The following is a 15,506-nucleotide window of genomic DNA, read 5'->3' as shown; positions in this document are numbered from 1 at the left end:
TATGCAGCTAGCAGACAATCGATTTAGCCTGTTCGTCTGGATTGCCATAAGTTAACTAGGCCTGTTCTGAGACTATGAGCTATTCTGCAAGAAATGAGAGCAGCACCTTCCTGAGTGGTTGCTAACAAACAACTCAGGAAAACTGGAAGTACCAGGAAGTAAATCCTCACAGACTTTGGAAACCCCACACTGGACTTCAAACACCTTGGAATCTGTGCATTTCCACTCTTTCTCCATACTCTAGGACAGAGGTCGGCAACCCGCGGCTCTTTCATCCCTCTGCTGTGGCTCCCATGGCTTTGAGAAGGCAAGCTCATTTTGGAAAAAAAAATAATGTGAATAAATTATTTCTTTAGTTTTTTCGTTGTAATAGTTACATCTTTGGAGAGTGAGGTGTTCTTGTGACATTAAAATAAAACTTGTTTTAATATTTTGTCGATCAAAATATGCGTCACGTCCTGTGTGCAACACCTGTTGCCGCCAGACAAGTTGTTATGAAATGCCATTTGAATCGGCCGTGTGGTGGCGTAAGACCTGCGCGTGCCGCCCAAGTGTGGTGTAAGGAGGGAGCGGCGTGGTGGTCGCCCCGCGGTCCCTTAATCTGCCACCTACCCCTCAACTGTACAGACATGCTATGTGGTGGGGGTTAGCAAGACACACCCCTGGGTTATCAGAACTCATCTGAGTCTGCTGTTATGAGCCGGTGAAGGTTCCCAGCGAGTTCAGGCATAGCTGAGGCAACCGTCAGCTTCGAGGCGGGATGAGCCAGATACCCCGGGGTGATGTGTGACTTATGTGTGATGTGTGATGTGTGACTTATGTGTGATGTGTGACACAAAGTGACTTATTTTGACCCCAGTAAGCTAGCAATGGATAAATCTAAGAAGAGAAAAGTTTCTGATACAAATTAGGGCTGTGCGATGTCCCCTTAATTGGCATCGACGATGTTTACAGTGCAAACATCGTGATGGACGATGATATATTAAATATATTATTATTATTATTATTATAAGTATTAGATACTCATCCGAGGCTTTGGCACGTAAAGGAAAAAAAAAGCGCTAGGTGATGTGGAATATTTGGCCTTGATAACGGATATGTGGTCCAGCTGCAACATGATGCCCTATATGTCAGCTACCGTACATTATGTGGACCGAGAGTGGGCAATGCAGTCCAAATGCCTGCAGACGAGTTTCATGCCAGAGACACATTCAGCGGACAATTTAGAAGACGCATTGCGCGAGATACTTGCCAAATAGAGGAGAAAAAGATCGCCTGCATAACAACGGGGCGAATATTGTCACAGCCATCAGGCAATTGAAATGGCCGTGGTTAAGTTGTTTTGGGCACAATTTGAACCTGGCCATAACCAACTCGCTTGCGCAACAGAGGGCCAGTACAGACCGAGCGTTTGGAGTTTGCCGAGCAGTCAACACTGCGTTTGCGCACAGCTGGCTTCGGAGAAATGAGCTGCACAAAGCGCAGGTGGAAATGAACCTCCCCGAGCACTCACTGATCACGGCAAGATATTAATCTGCTCTAACAATGAAAGACTAGTATTCAAATTATGAGAAGAAACTACACTTAAGCTATTACTCATTGTTTATTTACACCATATGAATTGAAGATGCGTTTCGGCCTTTAGTGCGCACTTGAACGCGCTAATTTTTCCAATTTATTAGTGTTTGAATTATTGCACCAGCTTTTAAAATCATGATTTAATATTGGGGGTTTTTTTTTAACTGTCTTTACATTTATCAGAATCACCTTCATTCTTCCATTTGGTTTGACATTATGGCTTAGAGTGGAGCATTTTGTGTCTGAAAGTAGGCCTATTTACCAGATTAAAGTTATTTGACTTCTGCCGAAGTCTGCGCTTCACTGCCGTTTGATAAGGTGCAATATTTCCCGACTGAAGTCGTTAATAGTGGCTATTTGTTTGAACAACATGACAAATTTTACATTAAAAGTATTGTGTAGGCTAAAAAATGAAGTCGAAATTTATTATTAGTAGCATACTGTATTTGTGTAACCACGTTATGTTCACTAGCACGTCCCTGCACCATAGCCTACGTGAACAAGCGGTAATAGGATATTACTTTATAATGATTTATATAATTATGTATTTATATATATATATGTTATATAATATATTTATATATTAAACAAAACTAACTAACTAAACTAACAAAAAACTAACTTTTTAGGTTAAATAGGCCCAGATGATACCGTATATGCATGTTTATGACAGGAGGGGGCGTGGTATCACGATGGTGGCTCTCCATCGTGATGGATGACCACCATCGTCGATGGACGATGGCATCGTCTATCGGCACAGCCCTAATACAAATAGAATGTGCGTCATGGACAGATTCATTTGCTTTCACTGCTCGCGCCTCACAGATGACAGCTTGCAATCCCGCATGAAAATCAAAGTGACGTCTTACAACCCTGATATGGATACACTGTGCAGTGAAGTTCAGGCGCAGAAATCACATTAACCACGTGCACGCCACGTGAAGAAATTAAGGAACTGAAATAAACATGAATCAATATAACATAAACTGGGATTTCTTGTTTGCCCTTTATGCTGCAGCTGTACGATTTTACAATGTCGGTGCATGAAAATTTCTTTTAAGTTAAAAAAAATCCTTAAATAAAGGAAGGACTCAAACATGCCTGCATTGAATATTTTAATTGAAAAAAACTTTATAAATGCCAGTGTCTTTTTTTTTTCTTTCAGAGTTCAAAAGAATTTGGTGTTTTGCATTGCTAAAAATGGAAAATAAAAGTCAGTTGTTTTCTGTTTATAGTTTATCAATTTCATAAAAGCAACACACTATAGTTCATATATGAAGCATAACTTTAAGGAAATATGGAGTGTTACCTTCAATTTAGTGGTCAAATAGGTTTTGTGGCTCAGGGTGGCTTTTAATTTGGTGGGAAACAGGCCTAAATGGCTCTTTTAATGCTAAAGGTTGCCGGCCCCTGCTCTAGGACCTTGATTTCCAACTGAAATGCAAAATTTACTTTCATCTGAAAAGAGGACTTTGGACCACTGAGCAACAATCCAGTTTTTTCTCTCCTTAGCTCCTTAACATGCTTCTGACGACATCTCTGGTTCAGGAGCGTCTTGATATTAAGACTGCAACAGTTGTAGCCCTTTCCTGAAGATGTGCTTGCTTTAAAGGGAAAGCCTTGAGGGCGCTCTCTCTCCCCATGTCGTGCTGATGTGGACAGCTTTGAAATGGCTTCCCCAAGACAATGCTACACTGGGATTCCCTGTGATGTGCTACAGCAAGACCCACCCACCACTACATGCTCCATTAAAGATTAAAACCCCATTCTGTCCCCAGAATTAGTGGGTGGGTGAGGTGCAGACTCACTGGTGCCTCTCCACTATGCTTTGTTCCCTGAAATTGGATATGAATAGACACCAGCAGATATTTGTGAACATCCTTGTGCACACACACTTTCACTGAATATATATACATATATATATGAACATGCGGTCCCTAATGCCTCACCTTGAATCAAGCTTTGATGGATGGAGGTCTGATTACAGCCTGAATCCACCAACACATGATGGGTATCCCCTTGGATACTCACCAGTATGCAATACACTCCAGCTCGATCAAAGGTGATCTCCGGCATGTTGGGGAGCCAGACCACGGTCCCCACCTCCATCGCATGGCACTGGGCTTGGAAGTGCCCAGGCTCCCTGCAGCACCAGCTCACTGGCCCAGGCTTCATCTCCGCAGGGATGACTCACCTGAGGGGTAGAAGATACAGAAACTGAAGGGAGGGAGACACCATATACTTGGCAAGCAGGCTGCCGGGGGATCGACCCCCGCTTCCGTGGTGCAGAGATGGGGAGGGAGGGAAGGGAGAGACAGAGGCAGGATTTCTGCCTGCCACTGGAACCTACGCCAGATGGCCAGAGTGATCACTCTGTCCAGCAACGACAGGTGGTGGCACGTGACCCACTCTGCTGTTGGCCGAATGTGAATGGCCAGCCAATCTTTTCCATGGTTGCCATGTTGCTCCGGGGTATGGCTTCCTCATTTTAAATTGGCATAGTCCAGCCTGTTGTCAGTGGGGAGTTGTTGGGCGGTGAGCTGGGCATCTCCAGTCACAAGTGGCAAGCTGCTCGCTGATGCACATGCCTCCGCTGCTTGCTCGAAGAGTGCTAGGATAGGAAGGCCTCCAGATCATTGTCATACCCCATCTTTATCAGGGTGATGTGGGGCAAAACCTGTGGACACTGTGGCTGGGAGTCCCACTGATACAAGCAGGTACTGGAATGCCTGCAGGGCTTGACATTAACTTTTTAATCTACTTGTCCAGTCAGACAAGCAATAAGATTTTTCACTTGTCCTGACCATAACCTTTTTATTACTATGTATAGGTGGGTTGCATCCAACAAACCTTTGTCTGCCTAATTAGGTATGCAATACATGAAGTGATGGTCAGCTAAGCTCACTGTTCACAAACTTACTATCGCTGGGGCACCTTGCTAGTCGTTAAAATGCCCTACACATACGTTATTTTGGGCTGTTCAAATTGAACACACCATGAAACGTATCAGTTTCTTACAGGTTCCCTGTGAAGTGGTGATAAAGGGTGAAATAGCAAAGGATTTTACCAAAAGACAGTGAAAGGTCGCTCTTGAACCTTTCATTGCAATGGAAGCGCTCAGTCAAGGAATGCTTGAATTTGCAGTGATCACTTTGTGAAAGGTTTGTAAATTCCTCTGATTGATTCATTTTTATTTGGATTCATAAAATCACTTTTCTCACCATTTTCCTGTATTTCATGATGTTTTGAAGTTCAGGAGACACTTAAGTCCTCAGATGTGTTTTTGTTTACTGTTTGATCATCTCATCTCATTACCTCTAGCTGCTTTATCCTGTTCTACAGGGTCGCAGGCAAGCTGGAGCCTATCCCAGCTAACTATGGGCGAAAGGCGGGGTACACCCTGGACAAGTCGCCAGGTTATCACAGGGCTGACACATAGACACGGACAACCATTCACACTCACATTCACACCTACGGTCAATTTAGAGTCACCAGTTAACCTAACCTGCATGTCTTTGGACTGTGGGGGAAACCGGAGCACCCGGAGGAAACCCACGCAGACACGGGGAGAACATGCAAACTCCGCACAGAAGGGCCCTCGCCGGCCACGGGGCTCGAACCTGGACCTTCTTGCTGTGAGGCGACAGCGCTAACCACTACACCACCGTGCCGCCCCCTGTTTGATCATGGTTGCCATATTGTAAATTAACGCATACGTTTTCACTTTATCAGCATGTCCTAGCAGTCTTTACAAGAACGATGATGTGGCTTGGATTCTTGCACTGAAGGAGATAGCTAAAGATAATCGAGACAATCTACATAAAGACAAAAGTGGAGATCATGAGTTAACAGTACATGTTGCAGTACCCCTTTTGTAGGTGTATTATTCAATATACAAAATATTTATTTTCATTCATAATGACAGCATAATTTTCCCAGTACTATTACACCCCCACTCATGAAGGACTTAACATATTCAGTAGCTGAGGAACAAGAAAAACAAAGAACTATTTTAAAAAATGTAAACGAGGGCACTTCATAAGTTCAAATACATTTACTCTGACACAGCAATATTACAGTTTTTGAAAACGAATTGCATAAGATTCATTTCAACATACAATATAAGAAACTACAGGCAACACTCTGTCAATATTAAACAGTTACTTTAATATTTGAATGTGCTTGCCAAGTTGAAAAGGACAATGTTTGAATGGATAATGAAAAGTTACACATCTTTTAGGTAGTCATATTAACTAATAAATCTATTGCATATACATATCATACATCAACTAATAAATCTATTGTATATTTTAGCACTTACATGTGATGTTTAGTCAAATAATGTGTTAAAAAAATATGAGAGTAACAACAAACTAGAGGTAAACAACAAGTAATTCACATCAGCATGTTGATGTATATGTAAATCTCACATTAGGAATATGTGATGTGCTGATCTTGCAAGTTAATCTTGGACCTGATCATAAAGTTGTTGTGCCTATTTGACAACCCAGGATGGGTCCTTTTTAAAACTCTCATTTTCAGGACCCAAAACTGCAGCTCCACATGTCCTCTGACCAATACCAAGATACCTGCAGACAAAACATTCATAAATGTTGAAAATTTATTTACAAAATTGCAAAACTCTTTATGCGTTTAAATTTTAACACTGTGTACTGGAAAAATAGAAGGATTTATATGGAGATATAATTTTGTTTACAATTATTTAACAAGGCTCATTGGTAAGTAGACATAGAAATAGGAGAGTTTTATATATTACATATGATTTTCTGTTCAACATGGCATTACCAGTTAGCTGCATCTATAAGATGTTTGTGTGTGACAGCAAAGAGTTTTTCTCTGTGAGCCTGCTTCATTTCATCAGTAATACCACTCAAAAACAGCCCCAACCCTGCAAAACATAAAATGGTGACTATACATAGACATTTTTATTTAAAGTTAAAAACATTAAAACTAATTTAAACAGTTTGAAAAGCATTTCTTACAAACATTCAATAACCCAGAGCAATTGAATACAACCAATTAAACTAAAAGCTGTGTGAAATGGCTGACCTTTGTCTGATGGGGCAACTGGAGCATCCACAGTGGAGAAGATGGACAGTTTGCCCTCATCCACATCCTGCTGTGTGAACCTACCATCTTGAGCCCATACCACACCACTGCGAAATGCTTCTAGTGTCTGAGAGCAGTTAGGGTCTCTGTTAAGACAGTCAGTGTGGAATTAATTAATATGCATTACAGTAATTTTAAAATTTTTTAATGTCAATTTAAAGTACATACAGTGTCTTGCAAAAGTATTCATCCCCCTTAGTGTTTGTCCTGTTTTGTCGCATTACAAGCTGGAATTAAAATGGATTTTGGGGGGTTAGCACCATTTGATTTACACAACATACCTACCACTTTAAAGGTGCAAATTGTTTTATTTATTTATTTATATTATTGGGACACAAACAATAAGATGGGGAAAAAAACCAAACAGAAATCTGGAGTGTGCATAGGTATTCACCCCCCTTTTGTATGAAACCCAAAATAAGAGATGATCCAACCAATTAACTTCATAAGTCACATAATTAGTTGATTTAAGATCCACATATGTGCAATCAAAGTGTCACATGATCTGTCACATGATGTCTGGATAAATCAACCTGTTCTGGAAGGACCCTGCCTCTGCAATACTACCAACATGTATAGCAAAAATGGAAAGAATATGGCACTACTACAAACCTGACAAGAGAAGGTCACCCACCAAAACTCACAGACCAGGCAAGGAGGACATTAATCAGAGATGCACCAAAGATAACACTGAAGGCGCTGCAAAGATCCACAGCGGAGATAGGAGCATCTGTCCATAGGACCACTTTAAGCCGCACACTCCACAGAGCGGGGGTTTATGGAAGAGTGGCCAGAAAAATGCTATGGCTTAAAGAAAAAAAAAATAAGGAATCAAGTTTTGCGTTTGCTCAACAGCATGTGACATAGAAGAAGATTCTCTGGTCAGCTGAAACTAAAATTAAATTTTTTTGGCCATCATGGGAAATGCCATGTATGGCACAAACCACACACTTCCCATCGCCCTAAGAACACCATTCCTATAGTGACGCATGGTGGTGGCAGCATCATGCTGTGGGGAGGTTTTTTATCTGCAGGGACAGGAAAGCTGGTCAGGCTTGAAGGAAAGATGGATGGCACTAAATACAGGGCAATTCTGGAGGAAAACCTGTTTGAGTCGGCCAGAGGTTTGAGACTGGGATGAAGGTTCACATTCCAGCAGGACAATTACTCTAAACATAATGCTAAAGTTACACTGGAGTGGTTTAAAAGGAAACATTTAAATGTCTTCGAATTGCCTAGTCAAAGCCCAACCCTGAGCTATACTTCTCCACAATTTTATCTCTGACCTGTCTGGAGTGCTCCTTGGTTTTCATGTTGCTTGCTTAGTAGTGTTGCAGAGTCCTTCCAGAACAGGTTAATTTATACAGACATCATGTGACAGATCATGTGACACTGATTGCATGCAGGTGGCTCTTAATCAACTAATTATGTGACTTACGAAGTTAATTGGTCGGACCAGCTCTTATTTAGGGGTTTCATACGGAAGGGGGTGAATACCTATGCACACTCCAGATTTCTTCCCCCCCCCCCATCTTTTTTTTTTTACAATATGTTTATTAGGATTTTTTCAAGAATATTATATACAAATAGACAAGTAAAAGAACACATTATGCTTAAAAAAAAGAATAACAAGAAGATTAAAGTGGAAAACACAAAAACACACACAAAGACAAAACAAACCGGGCGTACAATCCCAGACAATGACCTGTCTTCACTAGTGCATAGCCAACATTGACACAGGAAAAAAAAAAAGGAAGAGGTGAGTAGCCTATCACATTGTTTCAAGGTCTCCATCAAACTCTACAAGACGGTCCAAGAATGGCTGCCAAATCTTATAGAATTCTCTAAGATTGTTAGACAGATTGTACTTGATTTTCTCCATGTGCAATAGAGATGTGAGTTCAGATAGCCACATCTTGAAGAGAGGCACTGCCTCTGACTTCCAGAGCATTAAAATGAGTCTTTTTGCAATTACCATTCCATACATAATGGTGTGCTGTACACGCATGCTTTGTGGCAACAGAAACATTGAGTATCCAAACAGTGCCACTTGTGGGTCAGGCTTGAAAACACAATTGTACATTTCAGAGAACCATTGAAATACACTGCACCAAAAGTCATACAGTTTTGGACATGACCAGAAAAGGTGGGCTAAGGTACCATCTGCAGATTTACATCTCTGACACAAAGGGGAAACAGTAGGATATATTTTATGCAGTTTAGTTTTAGAGTAGTGGAGTCTATGCATGACCTTAAACTGGATTAGGTGGTGTCTAGCATTAATAGAGCAATTTTGTATTCTGCTGAGACCTTCCCCCCAGACAATATCATCAATCTGGATATTCAACTCCTCTTCCCAAGCGCTCTTCAAAGACTGGGTGGCACAGTCCACTTGTTCAGAGGATATCTTAAAGCTTGAAATCAGGTGTCTTGATGATCTTTGGGCCAAGCAAAAGATTATAAATCTTACTTTCCTCAGGGAGGGATTCAAAATTATGTAAGTTTTGGTGTACATAGTTCCTAACTTGCAGGTATCTAAAGAAATTAGTTGCTGGGAGGGAAAACTTCTCTTGCAGTTGAGTAAATGAGGCAAAATGTTTATTAATGTACAAATCTTTTAGAACGACTATACCTTTTAGTTTCCAACTACAAAAGGTTGCATCAGACAGAGAAGGTGGAAACGCATGATTATGACACACAGGGGCATAGACAGAGGTACCAGATAGTTTGCAACACTTCTTAATTTGCTGCCATATTCTCAAACAGTTCCGAATTATTTGGTTATTCACTTTTGAATTGGGAGGACCAGGTGTTGAGAAAAGAAGAGCTGGGAGTGAAGTATCTTTAACATCAGTCTTTTCAATGGCAACCCAGGGTGGAGTCTCTGTTGAAACACCAGGATTATAACCCTTACCCCAGTAAGCAAGAGCTCTAAGGTTCGCTGCCCAGTAATAATGCTGAAAGCATGGCAGTCCAAATCCACCCTTTTCTCTTGGTTTTTGTAGATGCTTTTTTGATATCCTATGGGTTTTAAAACCCCATATAAATGGCATGATTATTGAGTCCAACAACTTGAAGAAAGACTTGTTTAAGAAAATTGGAAGATTTTGAAAGAGATAAAGAAATCTTGCCAGAGAAACCATCTTTATAGCATTTATACGGCCCACCATTGAAAGGGGGAGTGTGCGCCACTTTCCAATATCTCCTTTTAGTTTTTCCACCTTTTCATTAAAATTCAATTTAAAAATTAATTTGGGGTCTTTTGGAAGGGTTACTCCAAGGTACTTCAACTTGTCTGTCACTTTAAATTGGAGTTTATGCAGGAACTCTGGTTTATGATTTTTCCCAAGAGGCATAAATTCACTTTTTTGCCAGTTGATTGTGTACCCAGAAACGTCCCCAAATGACTTAATGAGATCTAACAGAATAGGAATGGATAATTCAGGCTGTGACATAAAGATAGCCACATCATCAGCGTATAAAGACAGATGGTGGTCCACACCTCCTAAACGAATGGGGTTGAGAGTATCATGCTGTCTAATATGAACAGCAAGGGGTTCAATACATATTGCAAAAAGGAGTCGGCTAAGGGGACATCCCTGGCGCGTCCCACGCTGTAGTCGAAATGAGGTAGACCTATCTTGATTTGTAAGAATGGAAGAGGACGGATTGGCATACAAGATTTGAATCCAGGAGATAAAACGGTAACCAAATCCAAATTCTTCCAACACCCTAAACATATATGGCATTTCTATTTGGTCAAACGCCTTCTCGGCATCTAGGCACAGAACCGCCACCTCCTGATCGTTCTTGTAGTTATGGTATATTATATTCATTAATCTTCGGACATTAAAAAATGAAAACCTGCCAGGAATAAAACCTGTTTGGTCTTTATGAACAATGGATGTAATATATTTATTTAACCTATTTGCCATCAGTTTTGTGAAAATTTTTAAATCAGAGTTCAGTAATGCTATTGGGAGGTAAGATGAGGGTTCAGTCTCGTCTCTCCCCTCCTTTGGAACAAGTGAGATGTTAGCCTCATATAAGGAGTTAGGGAACTTTTGACTTTCAAATGAATGCTCAAACATCCTAAGCAAGAGTGGAGCTAATTGTTCGTGGAATGTCTTGTACCACTCCATGCCAAAACCATCCGGCCCAGAACTTTTCCCATTGGGGAAAGATTTTATTGCCTCTAGGATTTCTTCAGCTGTAATATCAGCATTAAGCGCTTCACATGCCTCATCACTTAATTTGGGGAGGTTCAAGTTCTCCAGCCATGTAGAAGTGTCACCTGTAGCTTTGGATGTGTATAGTTGTTCATAATATTCCCTGAAGCGCTTGTTTATATCCATAGGGTTAGTAATAAGATCTCCTGATTTTGATTTTATCTTATGTATGGCTCTGCTAGCCTGCAACCCCCTCAACTGTCGCGCCAGAAGTTTCTGGGGTTTGTCTCCCAGGTCAAACTGTTTTTGTTTCAATTTAAATAGCTGGTTCTGTAAACGGGCAGATAATATGTCATTATATTCATATTTAAGTTTAATTATGTTCTGTAATGTGACGGAGTTAGGAGATGATTTATAAATAGTGTCTAGCTGTGTTAAATCTTTTTCAATTTCTACAAGACGCCGTTTCTTTTCTTTTCTCATGGAATTTTCAAAAGAAATAATGTGCCCTCTAATCACCGCCTTGAAAGCTTCCCATAAGTTCGAGTCAGTAACCTCATGGTTATCATTTGTTTCCAAAAATTCAGATATTTTAGAAGAGATAAACTGAGAAAAAGAGGAGTCAGAGAGAAGTGAAGGATGGAAGCACCAACTATTATACTGTCGTTTCATATGGTTGAGGTCAAGTACCAATGATGTTGGGGAGTGATCTGAAATTAGAATATTGTGATATGTGGTGGAGATTACATTTAATATCAGGTTTGAGATCGACAAGAAATAGTCGATTCTAGAGAAGGATTTGTGACGCTGTGAGAAAAAAGAATAATCCCTATGTGTAGGGTGCTGGAGCCTCCATATGTCAACTAGATGAGTAGATAACATTAAATTATTTAAAGTTACAGAGGCAGCAGAAGGTAACTGAGTCGGTTGAGAAGATCTGTCCAGGTAATTGTCAATCACACAATTGACAATCACCCCCTACAATCACATTTGTGTCTGAAAGATTAGGCAGTAAATTAAAGACCTTGCTGAAAAAAATTGGGCCATCAAAGTTGGGGCCATATATATTTAAAAGTGTAACATGGTATGAGTAAATGTGTCCCGTCACCAATAGAAATCTACCATTAGGGTCACAAATAGTGGAGACATGCCTAAACGGAATATTTTTGCTAATTAGCCACTCCACGAGCTTTACTAGAAAATGTAGACTGAAAAATTTGATTGACCCATCTGCACTTGAGCAACTTTGCTCTAGTTGGCTTTATACGAGTTTCCTGCAGAAACAATGTCTGCAGCTAAGGACTTCAAATGAGAGAATACTTTTGCCCTTTTAATGGCATGCCCCAATCCACGGACATTCCAACTAGTAAAAGTAATCCCAGTGCCACCACCTCTTAAAGAAGAGCTATGCACGTCTAAGCGCAGTAAAATGTACAAATGACACCCTTAAACATTGAACACAACATAAAAAAGAACCAAGTAAAAAACACACAAGTATACCCCCCTCCACTTTCCCAAACAAAGTGAAAGCACGTTCCCCTCAAACAAGCATCGAGGCTGCCGGACCATAGCAAAAAAAAAAAAAAAAGTTTAGCTAAAGTAAAGAGCATTAAGCCCTCTCTCCAAAAAGCAATGATTTAAATAGCGATCATTTGGGAGAAAGAAAAAAAAATATCCCGACCTGTAATTGTAATAAGTTACATACCAGAAAACGTATCAATTCAAAACATGCACTGCACTTGCACTCAAGTCAATGTCTTTGCAAACTGCTCGGCTTTTTGCGGTGTGGAAAAAACTTGCTCTGACTTTCCCACGGTAACCCTGAACCAGGCTGGATAAAGGAAACCGACCCTGGCACCAGCTTCCTTCAGCCTGTTACGAACTCCTTCAAAAGCCTGACATTGTTTGATCACCTCCGCAGGAAAATCGGGGAAAATATGAATCGCCCTCTCGTTGAATTTCAAAGGAAACTGTTGGAGAGATAGCTGTAGTATTTTCTCCTTGACTTGGAAATGGTGGATCCTGGCTATCATGACGCGCGGTCTTGCCTTGTCGCCCTCCTCATCAGATCTACTCCCCAGGCGATGCGCTCAATCCACCACAACCGGCTTTGGAAAATTACAGTTCAGGGATAAATTTCTCCAAATACCCCACAGGGCACCTTCCCTCGATCTTTTCAGGTAGGCCAACAATTTTAATATTTTGACGTCTAGAGCGAGCTTCCAGATCAATTACTTTTGCGTGCAGTGCACGGTTTTCCTTCTGCAGTTCCATGCAAGTTTGTTCGACTTTTAAGAGGCGGGCGTCGTGGCTGGAATGAGCCTCCTCGACTGTGGTCACTCGGTGACCAAGACTCACCAGAGATGCTTGAGTGGATGCCAAGGTTGCCTCTAATGCGTCGAATCTGTCAGTCATCGTTTTGTTCATGCTCTCTATTGCCAAAAGAACGCTGCTCGACTCTGTATCGGTGTTTCTGGAATCCGCGAGGGCCACGGTGCCTGCTATTTTGGTGTTAGCGTCGCTGGCGAAGAATGGGTTGCCGTCTCATCTTTATCCTGCTTTCCACGTTCTGCCTTTGATTTTCCCATCCTCCTACTCTTAAAAGCCGATTAAATCAACAAAAGGTCGGATAAACTGTTAAATTCTAGACTAAATATCGAATTATATTACAATATGGAGAGGAGCACAGCAAAAACATGGCTACGCCATCTGGTGCTCACTAGCGCCCCCCCATCTTAATTATTGTTTGTGTCACAATTAAAAAAAAAAAAACAATTTGCACCTTTAAAGTGGTAGGCATGTTGTGTAAATCAAATGGTACTAACCCCCCAAAATCCATTTTAATTCCAGCTTGTAATGTGACAAAACAGGACAAACACCAATGGGGATGAATACTTTTGCAAAACACTAAGTCTGTAGTAACTCAAATAAGCATTCTACAATTGTAGTGAGAATAAAAGCATCTCAGAATGCACTACAGCAGCAGAAGCCCACATGAGGTTCCACTCCTGTCAGCCAAGAACAAGAATCTGAGGCTATCATGGGCACAGGCTCACCGAATCTGGATAGCTGAAGACTAGAAAAAGACCAAGTGAGCCTGTTCCCATAATAGCCTCAGATTCTTGTTCTTGGCTAACAGGAGTGGAACCTGATGTGGTCTTCTGCTGTTGCAGCCCATCCACCGCAAGGTTTCAATGTGCATGCTGAGATGTTTTTCTGCTAACCACAGTTGTAAAGCAATTATTTGAATTGATGAGAGTGACTGAATAACTGGCGGCACGGTGGTGTAGTGGTTAGCGCTGTCGCCTCACAGCAAGAAGGTCCTGGGTTCGAGCCCCGTGGCCGGCGAGGGCCTTTCTGTGCGGAGTTTGCATGTTCTCCGCGTGGGTTTCCTCCGGGTGCTCTGGTTTCCCCCACAGTCCAAAGACATGCAGGTTAGGTTAACTGGTGACTCTAAATTGACCGTAGGTGTGAATGTGAGTGTGAATGGTTGTCTGTGTCTATGTGTCAGCCCTGTGATGACCTGGCGACTTGTCCAGGGTGTACCCCGCCTTTCGCCCGTAGTCAGCTGGGATAGGCTCCAGCTTGCCTGCGACCCTGTAGAAGGATAAAGCGGCTAGAGATAATGAGATGAGATGAGACTGAATAACTGTATTAATGAGCAGGTGTACACAGATTGCTTTTACAGGTGTACAGAATATTCTCCATAGTTTGGAATACAGATTTTTAGTCTCTCTGAATGTGTATTGAATTGCCACTTGCAGATGCCAGATTAATCTACATGGTGAAGAATACAGCACAATTCCCAAATCATATAGCAGCTGTTTCATTTTATTACCTATATGAGTAAAAGGCAAACAGGCCATCTCCTCCTATTTTTGCTCCAGCTCCATAAGCTCCACCTTTCTCTCGGATTTCTCCATGTAGAAACTTAGCAGTCATTATGTGTCCTAAAATACAGAGACTAGGAGACAACAAGCAATGTGTAAACAAACTATTAAGACATTTGTTTAAACATGGTAACAGCACACTACGCATGTATTTTACCTGGCATAATCCTCATGTGTTAAGGGCACAGTGCGCACACACTCACTAACAAAGTGAACAGGAAATGGAAATTCAAAATAAGTCTTCATCTGACAAGGCTTAAAATGAGCCTCCTAAAAACCCAAGCAGGGATGCAAATTAGAATACAAAATATGCAGAAAAAAATGCAGTGTAATAAATGATGAATAAAGCATTGTATTATAAATGTACATACAGAGACAAGGTTACGACTAGCAACTGATCCGGCAAGAGCCTGAGGCTCCAGTGGTCTCTAGAAGTGCATACACACAAGTACAAGGCAGTAGCAGTGAATAAAATACATTTTAAAATTAGAACATTAATTCAAATAAGCAAGTCTGGTCAATTACCTCAACAATAACTGCTCTGACAGACTTCCGCTCCTTCTTGTTAGAGGATATACTACACACAAACCTCTCCAGCTCAACTGCAGCGTCTGCCATTTTCTGAGGAGTAGTGTTAATTGCACACCTAACAAGATTAATTGAAGCACAAAATTACATTATTGCATTGTTCTGTAATTCGAGAAAAGTTTTAAGTTGAACGATGAATCAATGAGACATT

The 15,506-nt window shown here is 41.1% G+C and overlaps 1 protein-coding gene across 9 annotated transcripts in view; it reads right to left on the bottom strand.

Annotated features, from left to right (window-relative positions):
- Positions 1-5,764: 5,764 nt before the first annotated feature.
- Positions 5,765-15,506, bottom strand: part of pitrm1 (pitrilysin metallopeptidase 1) — a 333,676-nt gene continuing 323,934 nt past the window's right edge. For 7 of the 9 annotated variants that reach the window (XM_060905918.1, XM_060905920.1, XM_060905919.1 and 4 more), the window contains 7 exons: positions 15,293-15,413; positions 15,139-15,195; positions 14,925-15,037; positions 14,716-14,841; positions 6,649-6,794; positions 6,385-6,487; positions 5,765-6,167 (listed from right to left, as the gene is read on the bottom strand). In XM_060905918.1, coding sequence (XP_060761901.1) covers positions 6,074-6,167; positions 6,385-6,487; positions 6,649-6,794; positions 14,716-14,841; positions 14,925-15,037; positions 15,139-15,195; positions 15,293-15,413 — 760 coding nt within the window. In that variant the 3' untranslated portion in view covers positions 5,765-6,073. The remainder of the gene's footprint in view (positions 6,168-6,384; positions 6,488-6,648; positions 6,795-14,715; positions 14,842-14,924; positions 15,038-15,138; positions 15,196-15,292; positions 15,414-15,506) is intronic. The other 2 variants (XM_060905925.1, XM_060905926.1) reach the window with 1 other exon arrangement.

Source organism: Neoarius graeffei, chromosome 23 (assembly GCF_027579695.1).
Source record: "Neoarius graeffei isolate fNeoGra1 chromosome 23, fNeoGra1.pri, whole genome shotgun sequence".
Taxonomy (NCBI): domain Eukaryota; kingdom Metazoa; phylum Chordata; class Actinopteri; order Siluriformes; family Ariidae; genus Neoarius; species Neoarius graeffei.
This window is presented reverse-complemented; position numbering and strand designations above follow the sequence as displayed.